The following is a 26,630-nucleotide window of genomic DNA, read 5'->3' as shown; positions in this document are numbered from 1 at the left end:
CACAGCTCCGAAAAGTGAGAAATTACAATGAGAGTAAGAAAAGTGAAAGTAATGTTGTTATCTAAGTATATTTAAAATAAAAAATAATTTAAATTTTGGTTTGCTGCACCTATTTGGCAGATTTTCGAGAAATGTTTGCGGAACTCCAGGGAAGATTGATATTATTAGGAAAAAAAGTGGGACTTACAAAGTTTACCGAGTCGTATTATAGTAGTGAATCTAGTTGGACACAGTGCACCTGTTTTGTTTAAAACATACTCAAACCTAAACAAAACAAATTGTGTGAGTGCAAAATTCAATAATTCAATTAAATTCAGTTTATTTATTTCACATTTTCATCCATAGTGTTATCAACAATAGGTCCTTATTCTAGTGTGAGTAAAAATAAAAATAAGTTGGAATTACATTACATAATTAAGGAATTAAATATACACCTGGTCATCATTTTCGACAAGGCGATAATGCTTTAGTCAGTGCTAAAATAAATATTATGTAAAATGTACCATAATATATAGATACACTCGAAAGAAATAAAGCCCCTTACGCAAGTAAGTCACAATTTCGTCCCAATTCAGTTGCAATTTCGTCATTATTTAGATAAGTAGTTTTTTCATTAGATAAAATTCATAATGTTAGCTACTAAATACTGGTAGCTAAGCCAACGATTATATTCTGCCTTTTATTATCAGCTCCAATTTTAGAAGCTGATAATAAAACGCAGGCATATCATGTAATACATAGCAGGTAAACAATAAACATTCTTGACCTTTAAGCAAATACACTTTGTTCACACAAGTCATTAACTGCAATGTTATTCTAGGAAACGATCTATCGAATCGATGATATCATCGTTGTATATAAAACAGATGGGAATTCCAGCCAATCAGACATAATCGTTGTAGATACGATTATAGTCGGACAATGAATATGTGTCGGACAATCATTTGTGTTCTGTTTCTCGCCGTGAGCGTACTCACCATGGATCTCGGAAAACCCGTCGCAGGTAAAAAGAAGATATTATACGACCTAAACAAGGCTCCCGAAATATTCGAGCAGTACATCAAGGACTTTAACAAGTCGTATAAAGATGACGCCGACAAGCAGGAGCATTATAAGGCGTTCGTAGAAAGCCTCAAGACCATTAACAGGGGTAATTCTAACCCTGATGACACTGCCAGCTATGGATTAAATGACTTTGCAGACTACACTCCCGAGCAGAGGAAGTTTTTACACGGCGGACTAGCACCTAGGAGAGAATGATCGTCATGAATTGAAGAGTGAAATTGGACCATAGAATGATGTTTACAATAAAATTCTTGTTTGTTTAGTATAGTTGTTTTATTATGATGATCACTATTTTATGCATGAGAATAGAGAATATTACGAAAGATCGAAGCAATAAATAATCCGACCACTATCCGACATGTTGCACACATTATATCAGAATATTAACAGAAACGTTGTCGAACGTCAAAAAACTTTAGCTATAGCGATTTTTGAGATACAGCCTGGAGACAGACAGACCGATAGACAATGAATTCTTAGTAACAGGGTTCCTTTTTTACCCTTTGGGTACGGAACCCTAAAAATGAAAGTCAAATATTAATAAAAATGCATTTTATTTTAACCATAGCACTATACAACACTTAACACTATTGGTATCACTTTGTAAAGTTCACAGTCTCGTGTCACAGGCGTTAGCCGTCTGTGTGATTGTCGATATACCTGAAACAAAGAAATATTTAAATTTTTAAAGAAAGTAAAATAATGAACAGTTCTAATTCAAAATAAAATAATACGAACGAAAGAAGAAATGTAAAGGGAACAAAAAATGTGAAATTTAGATAGAAATACACGTAGCTAAATGTAAGAGGGAATAGTATATTATATTATATTTAGTACGTATGATAATCGGAGAAGTTAAAAATAAAATAAAAATAAAAATAACTTTATTAAACATGTGAAAGGGACAGAACACAGCCAGAGTTAAATAACAATAAAACAAGGAATTCAAGTAAATTGACATGACGCATACAACATTTAACTACCTACTTAAAATTAAACTCGGTTATGGCTGTGCAATGCACACACCGCATGTTTAAAGGGGTAATCCACTCAGGCATCGACCGCGGCAAGCCGTGGCGCCTGATCTTCCGTGGCCCCCTGTCATTCTGTGATCCCACAATCGGCACTCTCTTATAACTTATAAGTACATCTTGTAAACATAACAACAAACACATAGCAGCAATTTTCCCACGGTCTGCAACACGGGCTCGGGAAAGACAATTGACAAAAACAAGTTGATTCATATTTCATAGGTGTTTCATATTGAAAGACAAAAACAAGTTGATTCATATTTCATAGGTAGATGGAGAACCTATGAGATTTGGTCGGGTTATGTCAAGTCATAACTCATCCAACCGGCAATCATGTTAGATTTTTGTTTAGTTTTCACTTCTATTTCACTTGAATCAAATTATTGTGTTAACAGTATGTAGTATTGCTTTTTTATATCCAAAGGATTCATATTAAACAAAGTGATCGCTAACGAACATTCTACATGAACTAAATTAAACCTTCCTAAGATAAGTCCGAAGATAAACCTAGTTCCACGAATTCGTTCCCTGGGCAGGCATTAAAAAGCGGAACCTGGATGCCCGGGCAAATAGTTATTTCGTTATTATACGTGAATGGCGGGAAACGAATCGTGCCCTCGGGATTTGGCGCTCAAAATTTCTTTTTAACGCCACACAAGAGAGCACCAAGATTGTTGCGCAGGTCATGGATGTAGTAAGTTTAAAATTAGTTTTGTCTGTAGTTTTCCAGTTTTATAGTGGACATCAAGATACGGTATCAAATGTTTCTAAGAATTATGATAAGCTCTATAATAATTGACTCGTTAGGTGGAAAGAATTTCAACGATTTAGACTTTACGGGATTCCCTGTTTGGTTAAAAATACTATAAAACCTATGTCTGCAATTGTATCTATAATTTTATTGTATCTATAATTCTATCAGGTGGAATCATACTAGGATACCAATTCTTAGGGACCTTCGGCAACACAATTCAGAGTGGTAGTGCTAATTATTCTTAATCACAACAGCTTTTGTTTTTATGAGTGCAGTGTCTTAAGAATAATCTGAATTGACCCTTACACAATAATGCTGATGTTAGCTGAGCAACATCACATAACAGTAGCTCATACAGCTCATCTAGACTGCTGGACTTGTGACGGTACCCACAATTAGCGCCACAATTCTGCATCGCGCTATCGAAGTTTTCTAAGGACGTCACCATAATATATACGACAGCTGAAATCAATCACGGTACTTCGGCCTGACCGAGCATTCTTATGCTCTTCTTAATGATAGGTAGATCGTCCTACCTAATTGGCGGCCACGCACACCCCACAGCTTTACCACCTCAGCACCAAATAACTCACCTAATAATACTATTGTCAGCTGCGCGGCGTCACAGAACAGCGGTTCATGCAGCACAGTATTCAGCTGGTCACGGATGGTGGGCCTGGCGTCCACCCACACCACCACACCCTCAGATAACCACTCCTGTACTAGCATTTTCACACCCTGGAATATAAATGAGAGGTTAATTGGAACTGGAATATAAATAGGCTTAAAATACGGATAATAAATACGGACTTTATTAACACGCCTCAAACCAAATACAACAATTTTCTACTGCGTGACTGGTGAGACATGTTCAATACTCGAGGACGTGATATTTGGCTATTATATTGGATGAAAAAAATATATTTTAAAAAAATAATATCAATTGATTACTGAGCAAATGTAGCTTAAAAGTTAATTAATTATTTACCCAACGCATGGAAACCGCGCGCGGGAAGGGTGGCGCGGTGTTTCTTTGATGGCGCACGCCGCCGCGCCGGCCGCATAGTATGCCTACTTGCCTAGCCGCATAATTTCCTTAGTGTCCATGTTTCATTTATTTAAAGGGAAATATGGTTAAAAATTAAAAACCTAATTTTATTACTCTCCTTAAGTATTGAACATGTCTCACCAGTCATGCTGTATATTATGGCAAAAGATAACGCCAAGCAATCGTTTTTTTGCCGTTTCTGCTTACCAAGTCTATAATAGATAGATATTGTCAGCGACATATTATGTGCCTCCTAACTATATGTCTCCCCCGATTCACAATGCGCAATTCGACTCGAATTCGGAAACTTCGTCACCCGACATCCAATAAACGTTCGCCGCGCTAGGCGTTGACCAATAACCGCACGGTAAAGTTTCCGAATCCGAGTCGAATGGAAATCGTGAATCGCCCTACAGATCCGCATTGTTCTATACCTGCCTAGGTTCATAATATTCACATTTCACTCTATTTCTTTTATTAAAATGGGTTCAAAACTTTCGAGTCTTTTCCATACATACAAACATTTTCTGTTCATAATATCTGTACAGATTTAAAGGTGAATTTTATGGAAAAATCCCGTCAGGCGTCTTTAATTTTATTTCAACTGGCAGGGCAAATACATTTATCCCCAATGACATTGCCATAGTGAGCACCAAATTGAGTTGTATTAAGGCTTCGCAGTTGTCTACTTATTTCATTATGTAGGCATCCAAGTAAATTAGTTTCTATTTGCGGATGGAAGCGAGCCTACTTAAGTCCATATAAGTAGGATTAGGTGGAAAATATTGATATGGATCAGAATAAAATTTCCTTTGACGACTATGCATAACTATTATTAAAAAGTTTTGGAAAACCTACTTTAAAAATAATATATAATATACAAGTGTAATTAAACAAACACATAAATTTTTTTGGTCCGTATTGTTACATCCCTAGTTAGTTAGTACATTCCGTTTAATAAGCATTTCTATTATTCCTCGATATTTTTCCGTTTGCGTTGCAGTTTTCGTTTAGTATTCATTCTACTTCAATTTATCGTCCAGTTAGATTCTGGAAGCCGGGCAAGTAACGTGTGGGAAGTCATAGCTTAAAGTGTAACTAATTTAATTTTGGGTTAATAAATTAGTTTAGGGTGAACTTTTGGGTTTTTTTTAAAAACTGACTTAGAGGGTGCTGCAAAACAAATTGGTGTCAGAAGTGTGCAGTAATTTGATCCCGTAAAAAGTCTAGGAAAATTAGACCAGGGATCACGAACCCGTGGCACCCGTGTTTTAAAGTTTTTGGTCGACGGTAAGACTCCGCCACCGAAGGCGCGAGCCCGCACCACGTTTTTGGACGACAGTAAGCCTCCGCACCTCTGCGCGAGCCTGCTCCAACCGGTTCACACACTCGGACGACGGTCAGCCTCAGGCCCTAGCCTGAGCCCGCTCCAGCTACAACCCCACGAGGACTTCGGTCTGCCCCAGCAGTTTCAACAGCGGTGCTGTGCTGTCTGAGCCGCTCCAGTCTAACTCGCCAGGGCCACATCATCGGCCCCCAGCTCCGGGTAAAGCGTAGCCTCTGCACGCGACTCCGGCTCCACTCCAGTCTCCACGGCATGCAGGTTTTCGTCGTGTTCCTGTGAGTGTTTTCTAGTTTTTCTAAATCCTCTGTTTCTACTAAATTCAAGAAATCGTGCTAAATCAAAGTGCTAAATCTAAAGTGTTCTAAATCGTGAAGTGAATTCTAAATCTAATATTTACAAACTCTTAAATCTAAAATAATTCTAAATCCTAGTTTATTCTATTTTTAATTTCTAAATCTTAATATATTTCAAATTTTTATACAAGTTCAGCATAACATAATTCATAATGTCAGTCAAAGGAGAGTCATCTAAAGACAAAAATATGTCCGAAAAATTAACGCTTTCATTTTTAACTAAATTTATTAAACCTTATTCTGGTGACAGAGAGTCACTTCCTGCATTTCTCACAAACTGTGAAAATGCTATGTTACTAGCCAGTCCAGAACAACAATTAATTTTATGTAAATTTATTATTTCTCAATTAGAAGGTAAGGCGCAAGTCGCCTGTAGTTTAAAAACATTTTCAAATTGGGCGGAATTAAAATTATTTTTACGCTCAACTTTCGGCGAAAAGAAACACGCAACTCATTTATTATCTGATCTCCAAAATTGTAAGCAAATGTCCAATGAGGATGTTATAAAATATTCACTAAGAATTGAACAAATTTTAACTCGAATTCAATCTAATATTCATTATAGTTGCGTAGACGAGAATGAACTTCCCGGTCGAATTGCGGCTATGGAAGAACTCGCTTTAAATACATTTTTATTGGGCTTAAATTCTTCTATTTCTATTATTGTTAGGTGTAAAAATCCTAAGACCCTCAGTGATGCAATTCAATATGCCACTGATGAGGAGAAATTATTTAACCTTTCTAAAAATAGCACTAGAGCTCAAAAACAGTGCTCTATCTGTCATAAATTCGGACATGGCTCTTCTGAATGTTATAAAAATAAAAAGTCTATTTTTCAAAAATCTTATCACGTAAATCCTCAACGTAATTTTAATTCAAATTCAAATCCTAATTTCAATACTAATTCTATTCCTAAAAATAATTCAATTTCTATGTCCAATAATAATTCAAATTTTTATGCTAAATCGTGTAACTATTGCAAAAACGTCGGTCACACGATCATGGAATGTCGTAAGCGTCAATTTAATATGAAACGCCGCGTAAACGCTGGCAACGCGCAACGTGACGACGGTCATATTCCTTCACATACATGTGACTTTGAATATAATGTTCATAATGATCATCAGACTCAATCCAAGCACGATGATTTAAATTAAAAAGGATTTTGGTTCCGTGTCTGCCAAAATCCAACTTAAATCATAAGGACACGATATATTCTAAATCTTCTAATCCTTATAATTTTTCATCTCAGCCACAGATGCTGAGTCCATCTCAGTCAAAGCTACTGAGTCCATCTCAACAACGAAAAGTGTTGAGTCATTCTATATCTTCTAATTTTTCTAAATCTTCATCTCAGCCACAGATGCTGAGTCCATCTCAGTCAAGGTTGCTGAGTCCATCTCAACAAAACATGTTGAGTCTATCAAATTCTTCTAAATCTACATCTCAGCCCAAGATGCTGAGTCCATCTCAACAAAATAAAATGTTGAGTCATAATTCATCCCAAAATTTGGGTCCTACTAAATTTTCATCTCGATCAAAGGAGTCGAGTCAAATAAATAATACATCTCTGTCAAAAGAGCAGAGTCATTTAAATTTTAATGGCCAAAATAATTGCCAAATGTGTAAGAATAATTCTAAATCAAAAAATGTCTCATTTTCTAACTCAATTAATACTAATTCGTCTCAATCGCCTCAATCGTCTCAATCTAGTAAATTAATTTCTACTAATTCTAGTTTAAATAATCCTAAATCTACATCTCGGTCAGATGAACCGAGTCAAATTAATTTTAAGGACGAAATTGTCCAAAATACTAATTCTAATAAGTCACTTAAATCTAACATAAATCCTAGTTCTTCTAAATCTATATACGAAATTAATAATTATTCTAAAAAGGTATCATTGCCACATACTTATTTGCAATGTAAGCATGCACCAGGATCGGGTATGCTATGTTTTCTAGTTGATACGGGATCAGCCATCAGTATCATTAAGGGGTCCTGTCTATCACAAATTCCAGATCTTTCACATGAAATCGTTAAGCTAAAAGGCATTAACAGTTCCGAAAATCCTGTCGAGACATTAGGAACCTTTCAACTAGAATTTTCTATATCTTTCGAAAAATTTAATTACAAGTTTCATGTGACAAATGACGACATAAATTTAACTAATTACGATGGTATTATCGGTAGCGATTTTTGCAATTTCTTTAAATCTAACATTGATTATTCTTCTAAATCTATGACTATAAATAATCATTCTATTCCTATTGTTTACACTCAGCCAACATATATCATTCCGGCTCGTGCGGAAGCCTGTATTGAGTGTACTGTATCAAATTTCTCGCCCGAGCTTTATCATAACAATGAAGCTCTAGTTCTAGATCATACCTTAAGTCAAGGTGTTTATGTCGCTAATTGCATAGTAAAGGTCAAACCTAATGGGAAAGTGAACCTTACTATTTTAAATACCACTGAGTCCGATATCGAAGTCAAAGATTATCACGTAAAATTAACACCATTCGAAAATGAATGTCTAAAAAATTCTAAAAATTGTATTAGCATAAATTCTATTTCTAGTTCCAAGTCAAATCGCGTAAGTCAAGTTTTAAATTTAATTCGTTGCTCTCATTTAAATAATGAAGAAAGAAAAGCTCTCTTAAACTGCGTCTCGTCTTACACTGATATTTTCCATTTAGATGGCGAGCCTTTAACTTGTACTAGTGTCCTTGAACACAGTATTAATACGGGTGACACTCCTCCTATCCATGTTAAATCCTATCGTTTTCCTGAGTGTCACAAAGAAGAAGTCGATTCCCAAATCCGTAAAATGCTAGATCAGAAAATTATTAGGCCTTCTTCTTCGCCTTGGAGCGCCCCAGTTTGGGTAGTCCCGAAAAAGATAGACGCTTCTGGCAAACAAAAGTGGAGAATCGTCATAGACTATCGTCGCCTTAACGACGCCACTGTTTCAGAGTCTTATCCACTGCCTCTTATCACAGACATCCTAGATCAACTAGGTCATTCAAAATATTTCAGTACCTTAGACTTAGCAAGTGGCTTCCATCAGCTTAAAATGAGTCCCAAGGACGCCCCAAAAACGGGTTTTACAATTAGTACTAATTCAAGCATGTCTGGACATTACGAGTTTACCAGAATGCCTTTTGGGTTGAAAAACGCCCCAGCCACGTTCCAGCGGTTAATGAATACCGTATTATCAGGTCTACAAGGTCTAGATTGCTTCATTTATCTTGATGACATCGTTATTTTTAGCCAAAATTTACAAGATCACATTGAAAAATTAAAACGTATTTTCGACAAACTTCGTCAAAGCAATTTAAAGCTTCAGCCAGATAAATGCGAATTTCTTCGACATGAAGTCGCTTATCTTGGTCATATCATCACCGATAAAGGTGTCACTCCGAATCCTGATAAGGTCAAGGCCGTTTCCTATTTTCCAGTTCCTAAAAATCCTAAAGATATTAAATCCTTCTTAGGTCTGATAGGCTATTATCGCCGTTTCATTGATAATTTTGCAAAGCTTACTAAGCCTCTTACGTGTCTCTTAAGAAAAGATGCTGTTTTCCACTGGAATGCGGAACAGCAACGAGCATTCGAATTTTTAAAAGAAAAATTAATCTCTGCTCCTCTTCTCCAATATCCCGATTTTTCTCAATCTTTTAATGTTACTACAGATGCTAGTAATTATGCTGTAGGCGCAATTCTATCTCAAGGTCCTATAGGCAAGGACAAACCTATAGCATACGCCTCGCGAACTTTAAATAAGCCTGAAGGCAATTATTCTACGACGGAAAAAGAACTCCTAGCAATTTTATTTGCCGTCAAAACTTTTAGACCATACTTATATGGTAATAAATTCAAAATCGTCACGGATCATAGACCACTTGTGTGGCTATTTAATGTAAAAGATCCAGGTAGCAGACTCATTCGCTGGCGCTTGAAACTCGAGGAGTATGACTACGAGATTGTTTATAAACAAGGTCGTCTCAATTCTAATGCCGACGCTCTGTCTAGGTGTCCGGTCAATGCTCTTAATATAAATAACTTAAATAATTTAACCTATGAAAAATACTTTAAAAGTCAATTTACTAATCAACTTCCTATTTCTAATACTATTATCGAAGAATGTACTCAAGGTTTACATTTATCTAAATTAAATAATATTGCGTGTCCAGTTTCTCTAGATTTCGACAATTCTATTCCGCATTGCGAAGAAATTTTATCGCAGCTAGAAAATGCTGACGAATTACTAAATTCTGAACGTGAGCCGTTCACAATTAAACATTATAATTTTAAAGATAAAAATTACTATTTCCTTTTTACTAAAGTTCATCATTTTGATGAAACTCATTATAAAGATATTTTTAATCTCTTAATTAAATTAAGAAATATTTTAGTCGATTGCCAAAATATTACGGATCTTGCTATTTCAGATTTTTCAGATCCATTTTCTAAGTTATCTTATACTAAAATTTATAATATGATTTCCTATATTTTTCACAATACTAATATTAAAATTTGTATTTACAAAAATCAATTAATTTATCCTACTCCGGTAGAAGTTCCTAAAATTTTAAAGGAAAATCATGATTCGCCTATTGCGGGTCATCCAGGTTCTCAAAGAATGTATAAAAGAATTAAAGCCAGTTATTACTGGAAAGGAATGCGCTCTGATATTGAGCATTATGTTAAAAAATGTAAACTTTGCCAAATCAATAAGCCTTTACGAAAATCTAACAAAGCTCCAATGGAGATCACTTCTACTTCTACAAGGCCATTTGAGAGATTAGCTCTCGATATTGTAGGCCCTTTGCCCGACGCGGGTTTCCAAAATTTTAAATTCATCTTAACATTACAAGATGATCTTACTAAATTCACTAGCGCTTATCCTATGGTTTCGTCTACTAGCGACGAAATAGCTCGAAATCTTGTTCATTTTATGTCTCTTTTCGGATTTCCTAAAACTATTTTAACAGACTTAGGTACACCCTTTACGTCTGATTTATTTAAACAATTAACTGAAATTTTAAAAGTAAAAGCATTATTTACTACTCCTTATCATCCTCAAACAAATGGCGCACTAGAACGCTCTCATGCAACTTTAAAAGAATATTTAAAATCTTTTGTCAATGAGAATCAAAACGATTGGCACTGCTATTTATTTACTGCTATCTTAGCTTATAATACGACGCCGCATTCTTCTACTAATTTTACGCCACATGAACTATTGTTCGGCTACAAACCTTCTATTCCTAGCTCTTTATACGAGAGTAATAATAATACTACTTATAATGAATATATTCGTGCTTTACAATATAGAATGCGCTTTAGTCGCGAAAAAGCAATTCAGAACCTTATCAGTAGTAAAGAAAGGTCAAAACAATATTACGATTCTAATTCTCGCGAAGTCTCTTATAAGTCAGGCGATATGGTGTATTTAAAACATCATCATAGATTAAGAAAAGCCTTATCTCCGATATGGAAAGGCCCATATAAAATTCTTAAAGTTCATAATAAACATAATGTGACTCTACAAATAGGTCGCAAAAATGTCAAACATCATACTAATGAAATTAAGCCTGCCACTTCTTAGATTTCTATCTCTATGTTATAAAAACATATTTCGTCTCTTTCTTTTCAGAATATTATGCTGTCATGGCTTTTGCCGCAGCGACGCGGAGTCGAATATCATTCCTATATCGCATAGTCCAGGAATTTACTTTTAACCTGTTACTTATGTAAATTTTTATAATGATTATTGGAAAGTTGTTACGCATATCGATTTATTTTCTCTTGAGCCTTATTTAAATAAAATACAAAATCTTTTATCTGATACAATTGATATTTGTAACAAGATTCAATCGCAAGATTTAAATTTTTGTAAAGACATATCTAACCCTATCGAGGTCTTGATTCATAGTAACAGTATTAAATTACAATCTTTGTCTCATATTATTTCCGATCATAAGACTACTAAAGTCAAACGGTCACTAGAATTTGGTGGCGAAATTTTAAAGTTTTTCTTCGGCACGTTAGATGCTGATGATGCTAGAAAATATGATGCTGCAATTGAGTCTTGTAAGAAAAGCGAATCTGAAATGTTTCATTTAATGCGTGATAATATACACGTTATAAAGTCTACAATTAATAATTTTAATAATACTATTTACAAGCTCAATCAAAATGAAATGAAATTAAATACGCAAATTAATAATATGAATAATATTCTTTCTAAAATTACGGATACAGATAATCTATTATTATACAATTCTAAATTAAATAATTTACTTAATATTATCGAAGGTTCTTTGCTTACTATTTCTAATTTACTAGATACTACCTTAAATTCTATCTTATTTTCTAAAGTGAATGTTTTACATCCTAGTGTAATTAGTCCTATAAGTCTCTATAATGAGTTAATTAAGCATAGTAATCAAATAAGTAAAAAATTGGAGTTTCCAATCTCTCTTAGTGTAGAGAATATTCATATTTTAATCGATATTTCTAAACTTAGTTCCTATTTCTTAAATAATAAAATAATTTTTATTTTACAAATTCCTTTAGTCACACCTGAAAAATTTATGGTGTATAAAAATATTCCTTTGCCAACGCCTCACGATGATGTTCATAATACTTTCGCGTTAATTCAACCCTCTGACTCATATATCGCCTTGAGCGACGACAGACTGCATTATGCTATGCTGAGCTCCTTAAATGATTGTAAATTAATAACAAGTAATTATTCTATTTGTGAATTGTTCAATATTTACTCTTGTGTTAGTAATCCAAATTGTGAATCAAAAATCTTAACCGAGGTCACACTTTCGTTACCCTCTGAATGTAATTCTAAAATTTTATACGGTAATATCGATATATGGCAAAAGTTACAAAATAATAAATGGATTTTTGTACAGTCAAAACCAAATAAATTAACTATTCGTTGTGATGATGAAATTAATGATTTTTCTATCCAGGGTACTGGTATTGTTAAATTAACAGCTGATTGTGTCGGCTATTCGAAGACTGTGCAATTGTTGCCAACCAATTCTTATTCTTTTATGATTAAATCTCCTTTAGATATAAGTTTTGATATTACCGAGGACGATTGTTGTAAGAAGGACATATTTAATAAAAGTTTACCACATTTATCTCCTATTTCCTTAAGCAAAATATCTTTAGACTCTTTAAAATATGCCTCACATCAAATGGACAATTTAGAAAATGAAATTAATAATTTAGAAAAAGAATCTCATTTTATTAAATATGGCCAATATTATTCTACATTTACTTATATTTTAATTGTGTCTCTATTTTTGTATTTTGTGTATAAGATTTTCAGATGTTTTAAAAATAAAAATTCTATGAATGAGTCAGGATGTTGCATTCAGATTTTCAATCAATGTAATAATAAGAAAAATATAAGACATAAATCTAAAATTTCAAATTCTATCGAGATGACTCAGATTTCATCTTCAGATGAAGAAAGGCAATCTATTAAATCCTTGCCATTGCAACATCGTGCAAATATTTTTGATAAAAATCAATCTTCTTCTAATAGAAATTTAAATTTTTAATTTAATAATTTTGTCTCGTTTTCAGTTAATAATTTTGTCTCGTTTTCAGTTAATAATTTTGTCTCGTTTTATTTTCAATTTCTTTATTTTTGTGAAGTCTACGATTTTTCTATTTTATAACAATGATGTTTTATTATGATGATATTTTAATGATGTTTTTAACAATGTCAATGATGTTCTATTTTTAGATATTTACTTCCTATTTCATTTGTGTTTTGAATGTTTTATATTTATATGTTCTGTAGACTTCGCACACTTTACGTCTCTATCTTTTTAACTTCGCTTATCTTAAAGAGATAAAGCTTCGTCAAAAGGGGGGAGCTGTTACATCCCTAGTTAGTTAGTACATTCCGTTTAATAAGCATTTCTATTATTCCTCGATATTTTTCCGTTTGCGTTGCAGTTTTCGTTTAGTATTCATTCTACTTCAATTTATCGTCCAGTTAGATTCTGGAAGCCGGGCAAGTAACGTGTGGGAAGTCATAGCTTAAAGTGTAACTAATTTAATTTTGGGTTAATAAATTAGTTTAGGGTGAACTTTTGGGTTTTTTTTAAAAACTGACTTAGAGGGTGCTGCAAAACAGTATTATTGACTTTTCTTAAAAATGCCTACATGATACCAATGATACCTATTGCCTACTACGTATCTTGTAGAAAGAATAACAAGAAAAAGAGAAGATTATTCATAATCAAGAACAAAGCTTGAGCTAAACTATTCCATATGGCATATAGTACCTATCTACACCTAGTATATGATTACGAATGTAAATTAATACCACGAATGATTTGCATACAAGACTGGTGCTACGACACGTTACGTGCTTTCATACTACGTGAAAATAAAAGAGTAACGTTTCACCAAAGGTTTATTACCTTAGAGATACTATAATGATCCCTATAAGGTTGTCATAAAGGTCCTATTAGAGGTAAAATAACGTTGAATGTTACAATTTCCGGGATATAAAGGACATGGGATATGTCCTTTCCCGGGAGTCAAAGTATCTTTTTTTTTATGAAATAAGGGGGCAAACGAGCAAACGGGTCACCTGATGGAAAGCAACTTCCGTCGCCCATGGACACTCGTAGCATCAGAAGAGCTGCAAGTGCGTTGCCGGCCTTTTAAGAGGGAATAGGGTAATAGGGGAGGGTAGGGAAGGGAAGGGAAGGGAAGGGAATAGTTGAGGGTAGGGAAGGGAATAGGGTAGGGGTTAGGGGATTGGGCCTCCGGTAAACTCACTCACTCGGCGAAGCACAGCGCAAGCGCTGTTTCACGCCGGTTTTCTGTGAGAACGTGGTATTTATCCGGTCGAGCCGGCCCATTCGTGCCGAAGCATGGCTCTCCCACGTATAAAAATCTATATACCAAATTTCAGCAAAATCGGTTCAACGGTTTGGGCGCGAAGAGGTAACAGACAGACAAACAAACCCACTTTCGCATTAATTATAATATTAGTATGGAAGTATGGATTACACGAAAATTGGAGCGTGTGTTTCAACCAATGCAGACGTACCTAATAAGTTCATCAAATTGGTTGTTTTTGTGCAAAATGTGTAAAATAATTTGTAGAAAAAGAGTTTGCAATATTCTTACTAGATGACGCCACCAACTCCGTTGCGCCCTGTGGTTGCGCCAAAATTTGTTTATCGCGCGGGAACCGTACATTTTTCCGGGACAAAAAAGTTTAACTGTCGTTTCGAGACGAATATTATTAACTATCTTTGGAGTCTTCACTCTTGACAATTACCTTTTATTTGCATTTACGTTAGACGTTGGTATTTTATTTTATAGGATTACCATTTAGCAGAAACGTTTTCAAAGTTATAATAATGTTCATTTAAAAAAGCAGAACTACAGTAGTAAAGTAGTGATTATTGTTTTTGCTTGTAATAGCATCAAAATGCAAAATTCACTAACCTTACCCTAAACAAAAACCACCAAGTTAATCACAGAATAGCCTTAAAACCTCAACTAATTAATAGGGCTATATATTTATAGCCATCAAAATACAATATTATGGAAGAGTAACTCGAGTCAAAAAATTTCACGAAATGCACACAGCACACAGTTATCATATTCAGGACGGTCATACAATTTCGGTTGCCCTGAAGCCGTAGCCTCAGTTATAAATATCAGAAGTCAGAACAAAGACTATGTTTTTCACATCTTTCTGAACCCGACGCAACGTAAACATAGGGGTTATAAGTTTGACGTGTCTTTGTGTCTGTCTGTCTGTATTTGTTACACACAGACAGACGCATCAAACGGTTCTATACTGTATTGTGTTTCGATGTTTATAATCGAGGCATTGTAGCATGATGCGGACAGTATGCCGCAGACCACCGCGTCAAATCATGGAAACCGCGTAATTAAATGCACGCAATATTAGTAGCTATATGTAGAGCATGATGAGTTATTTTTGTGTGTATTTTCGTCAGGGCAAGTGCTCATTTGGACATAAAAGGCGTTAGACACAACACAGGCGTAAGACAATGTCACACTGGGTTTCATCCTCGACTTTGTGAGAACCATGGGGATTTAGTGGGTATACCCCGCGCCTGGGGAGTCCCACATACCCCGGCCGATGTCATCAATCTACAGGATCATACCTGATGGATGTAAACAGTAAAGCATTTCCAAACGAAAAAAGACTGTTCTCACAAAATTTAATAGTATGATGAATATATATGAAATAAAGATGTATTATACTTTAGTCAAAAATTATTTTCGAAGTCATAAATTGTTTGTCTGCGACTTATTGAAACTTTATCTTCACTTCTTCTATACGGAGCGAGATGTATCCCGTTACCTAAGGTAGTTGCACTTGCAGGCTAGTTTTTAGTGGCGAGAAACAACTGACTCGTTAGTCAGCAAAATGTTTTAATACTTTTTACTGGTGAAAAATCTGGGATTCATAGTACACATCTCATCGGATCAACGCCATGAGTATGCCTTTAGCATATCGGCATGAATATGTAGAACAGTTGATATACACGTCTTAATTTTGTACTTTATTAATTTTATGTCACAAACTTTCTTTGGATAAAATAAAAAATCTTGAACAAACCAATAATTGTGCTCCGTACTTGATGCAAAGAAAACACAAAAAATAAAAGGAAATGGACCCATTACTCGCTACGGACGCGATTTATTTCGACTCCAATAAGCCCTACATCTGTATTACACTAAAACAACAATTACATTCGAATGGAAACGTAGGGAGCGGATAAAATGTATATTGATCGCCGCACTGGAGCGGTATATGACGCGTCCTCGACGAATGTTTGAGAATTTCTTGGAAAATCTTAAGCTGTAGAGGTTCTTATTGTACAACTATAATAAATGTCAGTCTGTAGTATATTTTCAAGCGAAATAACTGATGACTTAGGGTAAATTCAGACTGCAACGCGACGCGTACATGCATTTCTAAATTTGTATGGATTTGACAGATTTGCAAGACGAAATCTGTCAATTCAGTACAGAAGTACATCTACGCTTCGCGTTGCGGTCTGAATTGACCCTTGACTGTAACAAAAAGTATGTAGTAAGTATGTAACACATTTACGCATCCTAAAGTATTGTCACTTTGTTTCGATACGCCATGTATTTATAAGAATATCTTATCATATTGTGTACTAGCTGTTGCCCGCGACTTCGTCCGCGTTAACATAGTTATACTCAATAACAAAGATGGATAGTTTTCCCCTTTTTGTCGTTCCTTATACAAAGGGTAAAAACGGGACCCTATTTAAGCAAACGTCAAACCCAAACGTCAAAGAACTTTCATGTTTCTAATTTAAGAAATGACGGAATTTCGCCCCCTTGGGGGTAGAATTACCAAAAACGCATAAATACGTATCCATTCATTTTTAAGCAGTAGCACAAAAATAAAGTTTCATGTTTCTCAAGAAATGACGGACTTCCATTCAAAGTTTCAACCCCAATTTCATCCCCTTGGGGGTAGAATTTCCAAAAACGCTTAAATACGACGTATCCATTAATTTTTAATCAGTAACTCAAAAATAAACTTTCATGTTTCTAACTTAAGAAATGACGGACTTTCATTCAAACTTTCAACCCCTATTTCACCCCCTTCGGGGTAAAATTTTCACAATACCTTCCTTAGTGGGTGTCTACATAATAAAACAACCCTACTCACCAAATTTCGTTGCTGTAACTTTAACAGTTTTTGCTCAGCGATGATGAATCAGTCAGTCAGTCAGGACATGTAATTTTATAAGTATAGATCAATAGGTTTTTCATACTAACTTTCAACCCTTATTCCACCCCTCTAGGGGTAGGTTTTTCGGAAATCCTTAAATATGTATCATTTTGTTTTTAATCAGTAGCCCAATAATAAAGCTTCATGTTTCTAACTCAAGAAATAACGGACTTTCATTCACACTTTCAACCCCTATTTCAGCCCCTTGGGGGTAGAATTTCCAGAAACGCTTAAACACGTATCCATTAATATTTAATCATTAGCCTAAAAATAAAGTTTCATGTTTCTAACTCAAGAAATAACGGACTTTCATTCACACTTTCATTCTCACTTTCAACCCCAATTTCACCCCCTTGGGAGTAGAATTTCCAGAAACGCTTAAACACGTATCCATTAATATTTAATCATTAGCCTAAAAATAAAGTTTCATGTTTCTAACTCAAGAAATAACGGACTTTCATTCACACTTTCAACCCCTATTTCACCCCCTTGGGGGTAGAATTTCCAGAAACGCTTAAACACGTATCCATTAATATTTAATCATTAGCCTAAAAATAAAGTTTCATGTTTCTAACTCAAGAAATAACGGACTTTCATTCACAATTTCAACCCCAATTTCACCCCCTTGGGGGTAGAATTTCCAAAAACGCTCAAATACATATTCATTCATTTTTAATCCGTAACTCATAAATAAAGTTTCATGTTCCTAACTTAAGAAATGACGGACTTTCATTCAGACTTTCAACCCCTATTTCACCCCCTTCGGGGTAAAATTTTCAAAATTCCTTCCTTAGTGGGTGTCTACTTAATAAAACAACCCTACCTACCAAATTTCGTGACTGTAACTTTAACAGTTTTTGCTCAGCGATGATGAATCAGTCAGTCAGTCAGTCAGGACATGTAATTTTATAAGTATAGATAATATAATAATTAATAAAGAATCTAATCATAAATACAAAAGCTCTTTCAATCTTTCATGCGTTGATCGGAACTGATTGAGATGAAATTTGGTATGAAGATTATATTACTTAAGATATTACTTATGATTTTTAGTTCTAGGCCAGTGTTCCGCAAACTTTTTGCATTCAAGGTACTTGCCTCTAGAAAAATGAAAAATTTTGGAGCTACACCACAAATTTATCAGCGTGTACAGGGGTGCTCTGAGTTCCCATTCTTTCGTAGATCCTCTTAAAATATTCCCTTTCTTGGTTCTTATTAACAAGAAACATACACGACGACATTTTTGAGACACACCAACTACTGGCCACGGTACACCAGTGTGCCGCGTCCTTTTGCGGAACATTGTCACAGTATAGCAATATGACATATCCCTACTAATATTGCTATACTGTGAGTTGTGACATTGTTCTAGGCAATAGTATAGAAGAAATTTTATCATGGACAAAGGTACGGTTTCCGCGCGATAAATAAATGAATAAATTATGTTTATTTACTTATTTTATTTATTTATTCTAAACCAAACAAAGTCGTGGGAATCTGCTTGCGCGAGCGATGCCAAAGGGAAAATCTAGCAATTTTAATCTGTACAGTTCGTGGAAAATATTCTTGAATTTTCTTTGTATAAAATTCTCTTTTATCTATACGTGGGAGAGCTATGCTTCGGCACGAATGGGCCGGCTCGACCGGATAAATACCACGTTCTCACAGAAAACCGGCGTGAAACAGCGGACCGGAAACCGGAGGCCCAATCCCCTAACCCCTACCCTATTCCCTTCCCTACCCTCAACTATTCCCTTCCCTTCCCTACCCTCCCCTATTACCCTATTCCCTCTTAAAAGGCCGGCAACGCACTTGCAGCTCTTCTGATGCTGCGTGTGTCCATGGGCGACGGAAGTTGCTCTCCATCAGGTGACCCGTTTGCTCGTTTGCTCCCTTATTTCATAAAAAAAAATGTAATATGATTTTTATAAATGTATTTTTCTGTATAAGCTCACACCCACGATCTTAGCGATGCCTAATCGTAACTACATGACTATTTTTTTACCCAACAACGGCAAAGCCAAAAGGAAGGGTTATGATTTTGCTCGCACACATTTTTATACTCCATGAGATCGCAGCCTTCAATCCTTATTTTGATATTGGCAATGACGTAAGCGGGGCGACCATGTCTCTACCTTTTCCATGCTATTCTGGATGGAAAAGGTAGAGACATCTTCTATGCAATGGGGATTGTCCATTTTTTTTTTAATTTTGCTCATTACAAAAATATTTCGAGGAATAAGGTCAGTGATCATTTTTCTGTATATAAACGAAAAAAATACCCATTAGTTACTCATATTTTTGAAGAAATATGTTTAACCTTTGTTTGACCTTCAATGGCGTTAAATTAGCAATAAATTCGACCAACATTACGTTTCGAACTTTTGGTAAGCTTCTCGTATCAGCTTTCACATAATGAGAACTTGCATTTGACGAACCAGCCATTATAAATAAGATTGAAAGGAAATTTAAAACATACTGCAGAGGTCAATTGGCCGCCGATGATGACGTCAGAGCGAAACTTTAAAAATTTATTGAGAAAAAACTAGCCAATGAATTTCAAAATTATTTAATTCATATTCTTAAAATACCCTATTTTAACGAAAAAATAATATAAAAAGCACATGTGTTTTTTTTTTGGACAATGCCCATTCTGGATCACTACGAGGGATGTCTTACTAAATGACGCCCGCGACTCCGTTGCACTAAAATTCATTTATCGGACAACTGTACATTTTCCGGAATAAAAATATCCAATGTCCTTTCTCGGAACTCAAAGTATCTCCATAATAAACAGCAAAATCGGTTCAGCGGCTTGGACGTGAAGAAGTCAGACAGACAGATTTCGCATTTATTATGTTTAGATTTCTGCCTTTTTGGTCCTTTTTTATTCCTTGATTTGTAGCTACGTGACGTTGGAGAACCATGCTTCGACACGAATGGGCCGGCTCGACCGGAGAAATTCCACGGGCTCATAGAAAACCGGCGTGAAACAGCGCTTGCGCTGTGTTTCGCCGAGTGAGTGAGTTTGCCGGAGGCCTATCCCCTACCCTTTTCCATTCCCTAGCCTCCCCTATATCCTTCCCTACCCTCCCCTATTCTCTCCTATTCCCTCTTAAAAGGCCGGCAACGCACCTGCAGCTCTTCTGATGCTGCGAGTGTCCATGGGCAACGGAAGTTGCCTTCCATCAGGTGACCCGTTTGCTCGTTTGCCCCCTTATTTCATTTAAAAAAAACTTAAAGTCAGTTTTTACACGACTTTCTGGATAATATCGCTTACCTGTAAAAACGTGTAATCTAGTCTGCTCAAGGCGTCGCAGTGTATGACCAAGATGTTCGGTATTTTGTGGACGTCAACGCCGTTGGCAACGCCATCTCGTATCACAGTGAGATCCTGCAGTCTTGACTCCTTTGAACTCTTCAGCGCCAGGAGCTTATTTCTGACCTTCTCCGCGCTGGTAAAATGTAGGCCACCCACTGGGTGTATATCGTAGTACGCTGGAAGGTGGCTTTCCTGGAGAATGAAAGAAAATATTAAAATATACCTACTGCGCCAAATAATTTGTAAAGTGAGAATTAAAATATTAAAGATATCTAAGACGTTTTACGAGTATGACGAGTTCAATATTGGTGTTGTATCGAATTACGTAGCCCGTCGCTTTTGCTATGAAACGTGATACACAGTACGTTTCATGGTGTAGAGAACAACATTCGATTTTAGATTTCTATTATAAATATGTACGGACGAACATAAATCTTCGTTTTCGTCACAGTGTAGGTTGATGTGAGGCTACACTATTAGATGGAATACGGGAAATAACAAATTAGGATAGTAATTGCTGTTGCAGTAAATTTACAGTTCCCGAGCGATAAACTAACTTAGACGCTATAGAGTTCAGAATAATATATAAAGAATTAGGCCTCCCACACATAACTGCAAATTCGCATCGCATCGTACTGTCATTTTTATTATGAATTTTTTCGCAGATATTTGCGATGCGATGCGAATTCGCAGTTTTGTACGGGAGCCCTAATATTTGGACGTGACGGATCGATTTGCTGCATTTACACCTTTAAGGGGAGGTTATTCCTAAATTAGCAGGCCGATGTCTGTCAGTGCGAATATCGACGTAAAAGACATTAAAATAACATTCATATCAGCGCGCCTTGTACAGTGGCGGTTACGACGATCGCCGCGTCCATGATAGGGCGAAATAGGAGAAAAAACCTTTTTACTTAGATAAAAATAGTATAACTAAACATGTATCCGTACATTTCCCTGTAAAATTTTAATAGTAATCGAACTATCCAAATTATTTTTTGATTGAGTCCCTGTAAGTCCTATAAAACCGAAAATGTTTTTAAAATCGAGGTTGTTTCGGAATTTTTTTTTATCGAGTAAAATTATCTGTATTGTGTTTCTAACCGTAAAAGTCACTAGTTAAAAGATGTATCTATACATGTATATATTTTTCAGTTTTTTTTAATGACGCTTTCTTTAAAAATTACTCATTCTAGAAACGTGAATTTGGAATAACCTAGCCTTAAGGTATACTCACATTAACAAATCGCACATCCAGCGGCGGCCGCGACTGGTAGTACAGCAGCAGCAGCACGTCAATGACGACGCCGCAGCCGAGACCGATCTCGATACCCAGCAGCAGGCAGCACACAAACGTACCCACCAGCGGGATTAGATCTAGTCCTAAAAACAAAAAATATAGTAAGTACCCTCAGAAAAATTAAAGGAAGATAGCAGACCTACGATATTTGGTTGGCTTATGTCTATTTAGTTATTATTATTATTATTGTTTCTATGATATATTGGCTTTTAACTCGTACATTCAGTTTCCATGTAAAAAAATATGTTCCTTAGTTTGATTACAACAAGTCTATGAGATAACCCAGTAACAACAAAGATTTTTTTGTCGGCGAGTTTCGAATCCGTGATCCCCAAATCAAAAAAAAAATCAAAAATATTTTTATTCGGAGTAATTTTTTTACAAAAACTTTACCGAACGTCGATACTACGGTGCCTACCACCGGTTCGGGAACTAACCCGGCGAGAAGAACCGGCGTAAGAAACTCACTCTCACTCGCATCTTTTACTAAAAAGATGGAAAATTACAATTTAAAACATATACAGTACAACACGGTCACATTAACCTGACGCACCACTGGAATGTATATGCAAGCTTCGTAATGACGTCATCACCATGCGTCTAGTTAATTTGACTGTGTTATATAACAATATTATCACTAAGAGCTATTTACAATAGGAATTATAAAAAATATTCTAGTAGCCTGTAAGAACCACCCTATTCCCAAGGTGTGTTGTCGTCGATGAAATCATTGATTTTATAATAAGCTTTAGTACACAAACGTTCTTTTACTACATTTTTAAATTTATTGATAGAGAGATTTTGAACGTTTTCTGGGATTCTATTGTACAGGCGTATACAATGGCCTTTAAAAGATTTGCTGACTTTGCTAAGTCTGATCACTGGTATTTCTAATTTGTTCTTATTCCTAGTGTTAAAACAATGATTGTCGCTTTTCTTTTTGAAATTATTTAAGTTCTTTCTTACATACAGTACGTTATCCAAGACATATTGAGATGCGACGGTCAGAATATTTATTTCCTTAAACTTTTCTCTTAAGGATTCACACCCCGGTTTGAACGACGTATTACACTTACTAAGCCACAGAGATCCTCAAAGTTAGGCTCTATAAAATTCTCCAGCCACACAAACGACTAGCCAAAAGGCAATCATATTGTTACGTGCTAGGGTTCGAGGATTTGGAGAGAAAGACCTAGTGACTCTCTTGAAGACTTTATTCACTAAGTACCTGTTTATTTGTTTACGTGTTTACTTGTTTACGTTTATTGTGTACATTCGGGAAGGAATGGAAGGAAAGTGTAGGTCGTAGCCAAGTCGTAGGTTTCACTGGTTCACTCACTATTGATCACTTGTTTTCACTCCGAAGTCGCCTTGATGATAGCTCGTATCGAACTGAACTACGACCCGTCCTCCTGCGACTATTTATGTGGATCGAGGCGAGCCCTAGACTGTTCGAGAACATTCCTTCCCGAATGTACACAATAAACGTAAACTAGTAAACACGTAAACAAATAAACAGGTAAACACGTAAACAAGTGTTGGACTTGTCTAGAAGGTTCGAGTATGTACTTGCGCACCTCTCGCCATCTAGTATTGAGTAGGGGATTTATGTTGTCTGTGTTCCCTCGACAAGTTTCGCTGGTTTGATGCTAGATGGCACTACATGTCCGTCTGCGTAACAATATTACCAAAGCTAAAACAGTCAATTAGTCTATGACGAAAGCAAAAAAACACGGCCACTGTCACCGAAACCACAGTAAGAGGCATTTTCTCCTATAAAATAACTTAATGCAAGCACAAAATATGAACTTTAACTTGAATTACCGAACCCGAACAAGTAAGAGGCTCATTTGAAAACTATTTTCTGTTTGCATCGGGCCCGATATACCCCAATCATGTTCCTTTGTGAGCGATTTGCCGTCGGACCGGAAGATGTACGAAACTTTGCTGAAAGACTTTAGTAAAATTTCGTTCAAGTGATTGGATATTCTTTCCGAGTGACTTTGAGGAGTTTTCTCGAAAATGTTCTTCGTATTCGCCGCATTTTATTGGAAACTCCAAGTTGTGTAGACGTGATCAGTGTGTTTTCTCACCTGGTCAATTTTGGCTTTGGCCGCAGTTATCATCAGTTTTTAGCATGCGCTGCTTTTTTACGGCCATGCAGACTCGCTGCAGCAGCATCATCTTGCTACATTTTAATGTAAACAGCCTGAGTCTTGAATAATATCGGTAAAGTTCTTGCGTTTACTTGCAGCAGTTGATGACTATTTGAAAATTGTGATTGTATATTAAATTTTAATATAACTCTAAACTATATATTACAATATAGCATTATAGCGTAGATTATAGCCCATATTTTTTTACATATATTATATCAAAACAAAGTATGCGTTGCTTAATATTGCGTCTTGTATTATTTTTTATCCGTAAAATAAAAATTAAATTACGAATGGAAATATTTGCCTCTCGCTATCATAATATTTAACAAATCTATTTACCGCCAACCAAATTAAACCTTGAAATATCTTCCAAGAAATTCACAAGAAGTTAAACAGCTAAAACCACAAAGCTACCTTTTTTCGTCTCATCTAACAACATACATAAACAGCGCTTTTATTGCGGAAAAAAACACATTTAACACATTAACCGTATTCTAAAAGATTCGTGCGTGTTCCATAAGCCGGTTCTTCTCGCCGGGTTAGTTCCTGAGCCGTTGGTAGGCGTTGCAGTAGTAATTGCAGAAGACTCGACGTACAAAATTGCATTCAAGATACATTTAAAATAAAAATTATTGACTTATTGACTTGAATACAAGGTATACAAAGACACACTCTACCTAAACTGCATAGAGGGAAAAACGGGACCCTATTACTAAGACTTCGTTGTCGGTCCGTCTGTCTGTCCATCCGTCTGTCTGTCCGTCTGTCTGTCCGTCTGTCTGTCCCTCTATCTGTCTCCAGGCTGTATCTCAAGAACCGCTATAGCTAGACTTCTGAAATTTTCACAGATTGTGTATATCTGTTGCCGCTATAACAACAAATACTGAAAACAAAATAAATTTAATATCTAAGGGGGGCTCCCACACAACAAACGTGATTTTTTCAGCCTTTTTCGTTGTACATCAATAATGACAAGAGACAATGGACTCGAATTTTTCACACATTATTTTGTTAAATGTGCACCGTACTTTAATATTTAACAATAATACTAAAATTAAATAAAAAAATAATTTTTTTTATTAAAAATAAGGGCTCCCATACAAAAAACACCATTTTTAGCCTATTTTTGCTCTGTATCGGTACGGAACCCTTCGTGCGCGAGTCCGACTCGCACTTGGCCGATTTTTATGTTCGTAAAGTTTTTGGTGTCTTCATCTTGACATTTTGCAACATTAGAATCATAATAATATCTAATATAACATTTTTTGCATGTTCATTGTATAAGAATCTTACTTGTAAAGGTAGAAGCCTTACTTTTAATATTATAAATGCGAAAGTGTCTCTGTCTGCCTGTTACCTCTTCACGCTCAACCGAATTTATTAAATTCACAAAACTTCACTCTTTAAGTTCAAATACAATTTTATTTGGGATGGTTTCAGTTCAAGGTTCTAAGGGAACTTTAGGAAACTAAATTATACCGTGACCAATGGCTTTCAAAGAGAAATATTACGTTACGGTAAAACAACCTACTAGGTGTTCTTGGAAACGCATACATCATCATTGTAATTTATATAACACTAGCTGTCCAGGTGAACTTCGTGTCACTTTAAAACCTTCCCTGGACTTATACAATTATTTTAAGACTAAAATCAGCCCAATCCGTTCAGCCGTTTTCGAGTTTTAGCGCGACTAACACATTTAAAAATCCATTCTTATATATAAGAAAATTGCCAATGCATTGGTTGATGAAATTGTTATGTATTTTATAATGTTATTTATTAAGACAAACGAAATGCGAAATCTATACTTAAGTAAGTAACAGCCGCACACAGATACTTTAATGATGATTAAACTTCAATTTAATGAAGAGTTTGACAGATAATATATGGGGCTTATGTCAAAATCTTCATATAATTACAGTTAAGTAATTATGTTGGTCTCTGAGTACGGGCAGCTAAACTGAAAATCCTTATGGTATTTACAACGTGTTTGAATTATGAAACATTTCTTTTCCTATAATAATATGGCTGATAGCTTTTCTGAAAATTTGGACGCCTAAAGATTTTTCATAGCGATAGTGATAAATAAAATTATATCGTCTGTACTACATCTGAGAAAATCGTAAGTCGAATCCCATTGGTGCACTAACACTTGAAACTAAAATGTTACCATACGATAGGGTTGCCAACAAAATATTTTCTGACATTGATGCGCTTAATAGCTATGCAAATCTACATATTACCGAGCAAAATAAATAGATTTTAAATTGAGAAGTGATTTTTGGAAATGAAATGAAATTGTTTTATTTCCAAATTCATTACTTTACACCTTCAGAATTTACCTTCTTGATGCTTACTATCGGTTTTCTACACAAGTTTTTACATTATCTTGCCTTACTTTTTTTTTCAATAATATTGTCAAATCCTTAAATATATAC

The 26,630-nt window shown here is 35.5% G+C and overlaps 2 protein-coding genes across 2 annotated transcripts in view; one reads left to right on the top strand and one right to left on the bottom strand.

Annotated features, from left to right (window-relative positions):
• The first annotated feature begins 883 nt into the window (after positions 1-883).
• Positions 884-1,328, top strand: LOC121732836 (fruit bromelain-like). The gene has a single exon (XM_042122834.1). The coding sequence runs from the start codon at positions 922-924 to the stop codon at positions 1,258-1,260; it is 339 nt and encodes a 112-aa protein (XP_041978768.1). The 5' UTR covers positions 884-921; the 3' UTR covers positions 1,261-1,328.
• A 274-nt stretch (positions 1,329-1,602) lies between these two features.
• LOC121732835 (sodium-independent sulfate anion transporter-like) overlaps positions 1,603-26,630 on the bottom strand; it is a 51,198-nt gene continuing 26,170 nt past the window's right edge. The window contains exons 8-11 of the mRNA XM_042122833.1: positions 21,971-22,116; positions 20,692-20,925; positions 3,444-3,588; positions 1,603-1,725 (exon numbers count right to left, since the gene is read on the bottom strand). Of these exons, the coding sequence (XP_041978767.1) occupies positions 1,676-1,725; positions 3,444-3,588; positions 20,692-20,925; positions 21,971-22,116 (575 nt within the window). The 3' untranslated portion in view covers positions 1,603-1,675. The remainder of the gene's footprint in view (positions 1,726-3,443; positions 3,589-20,691; positions 20,926-21,970; positions 22,117-26,630) is intronic.

This window comes from Aricia agestis, chromosome 12, assembly GCF_905147365.1.
Source record: "Aricia agestis chromosome 12, ilAriAges1.1, whole genome shotgun sequence".
NCBI lineage: Eukaryota > Metazoa > Arthropoda > Insecta > Lepidoptera > Lycaenidae > Aricia > Aricia agestis.
This window is presented reverse-complemented; position numbering and strand designations above follow the sequence as displayed.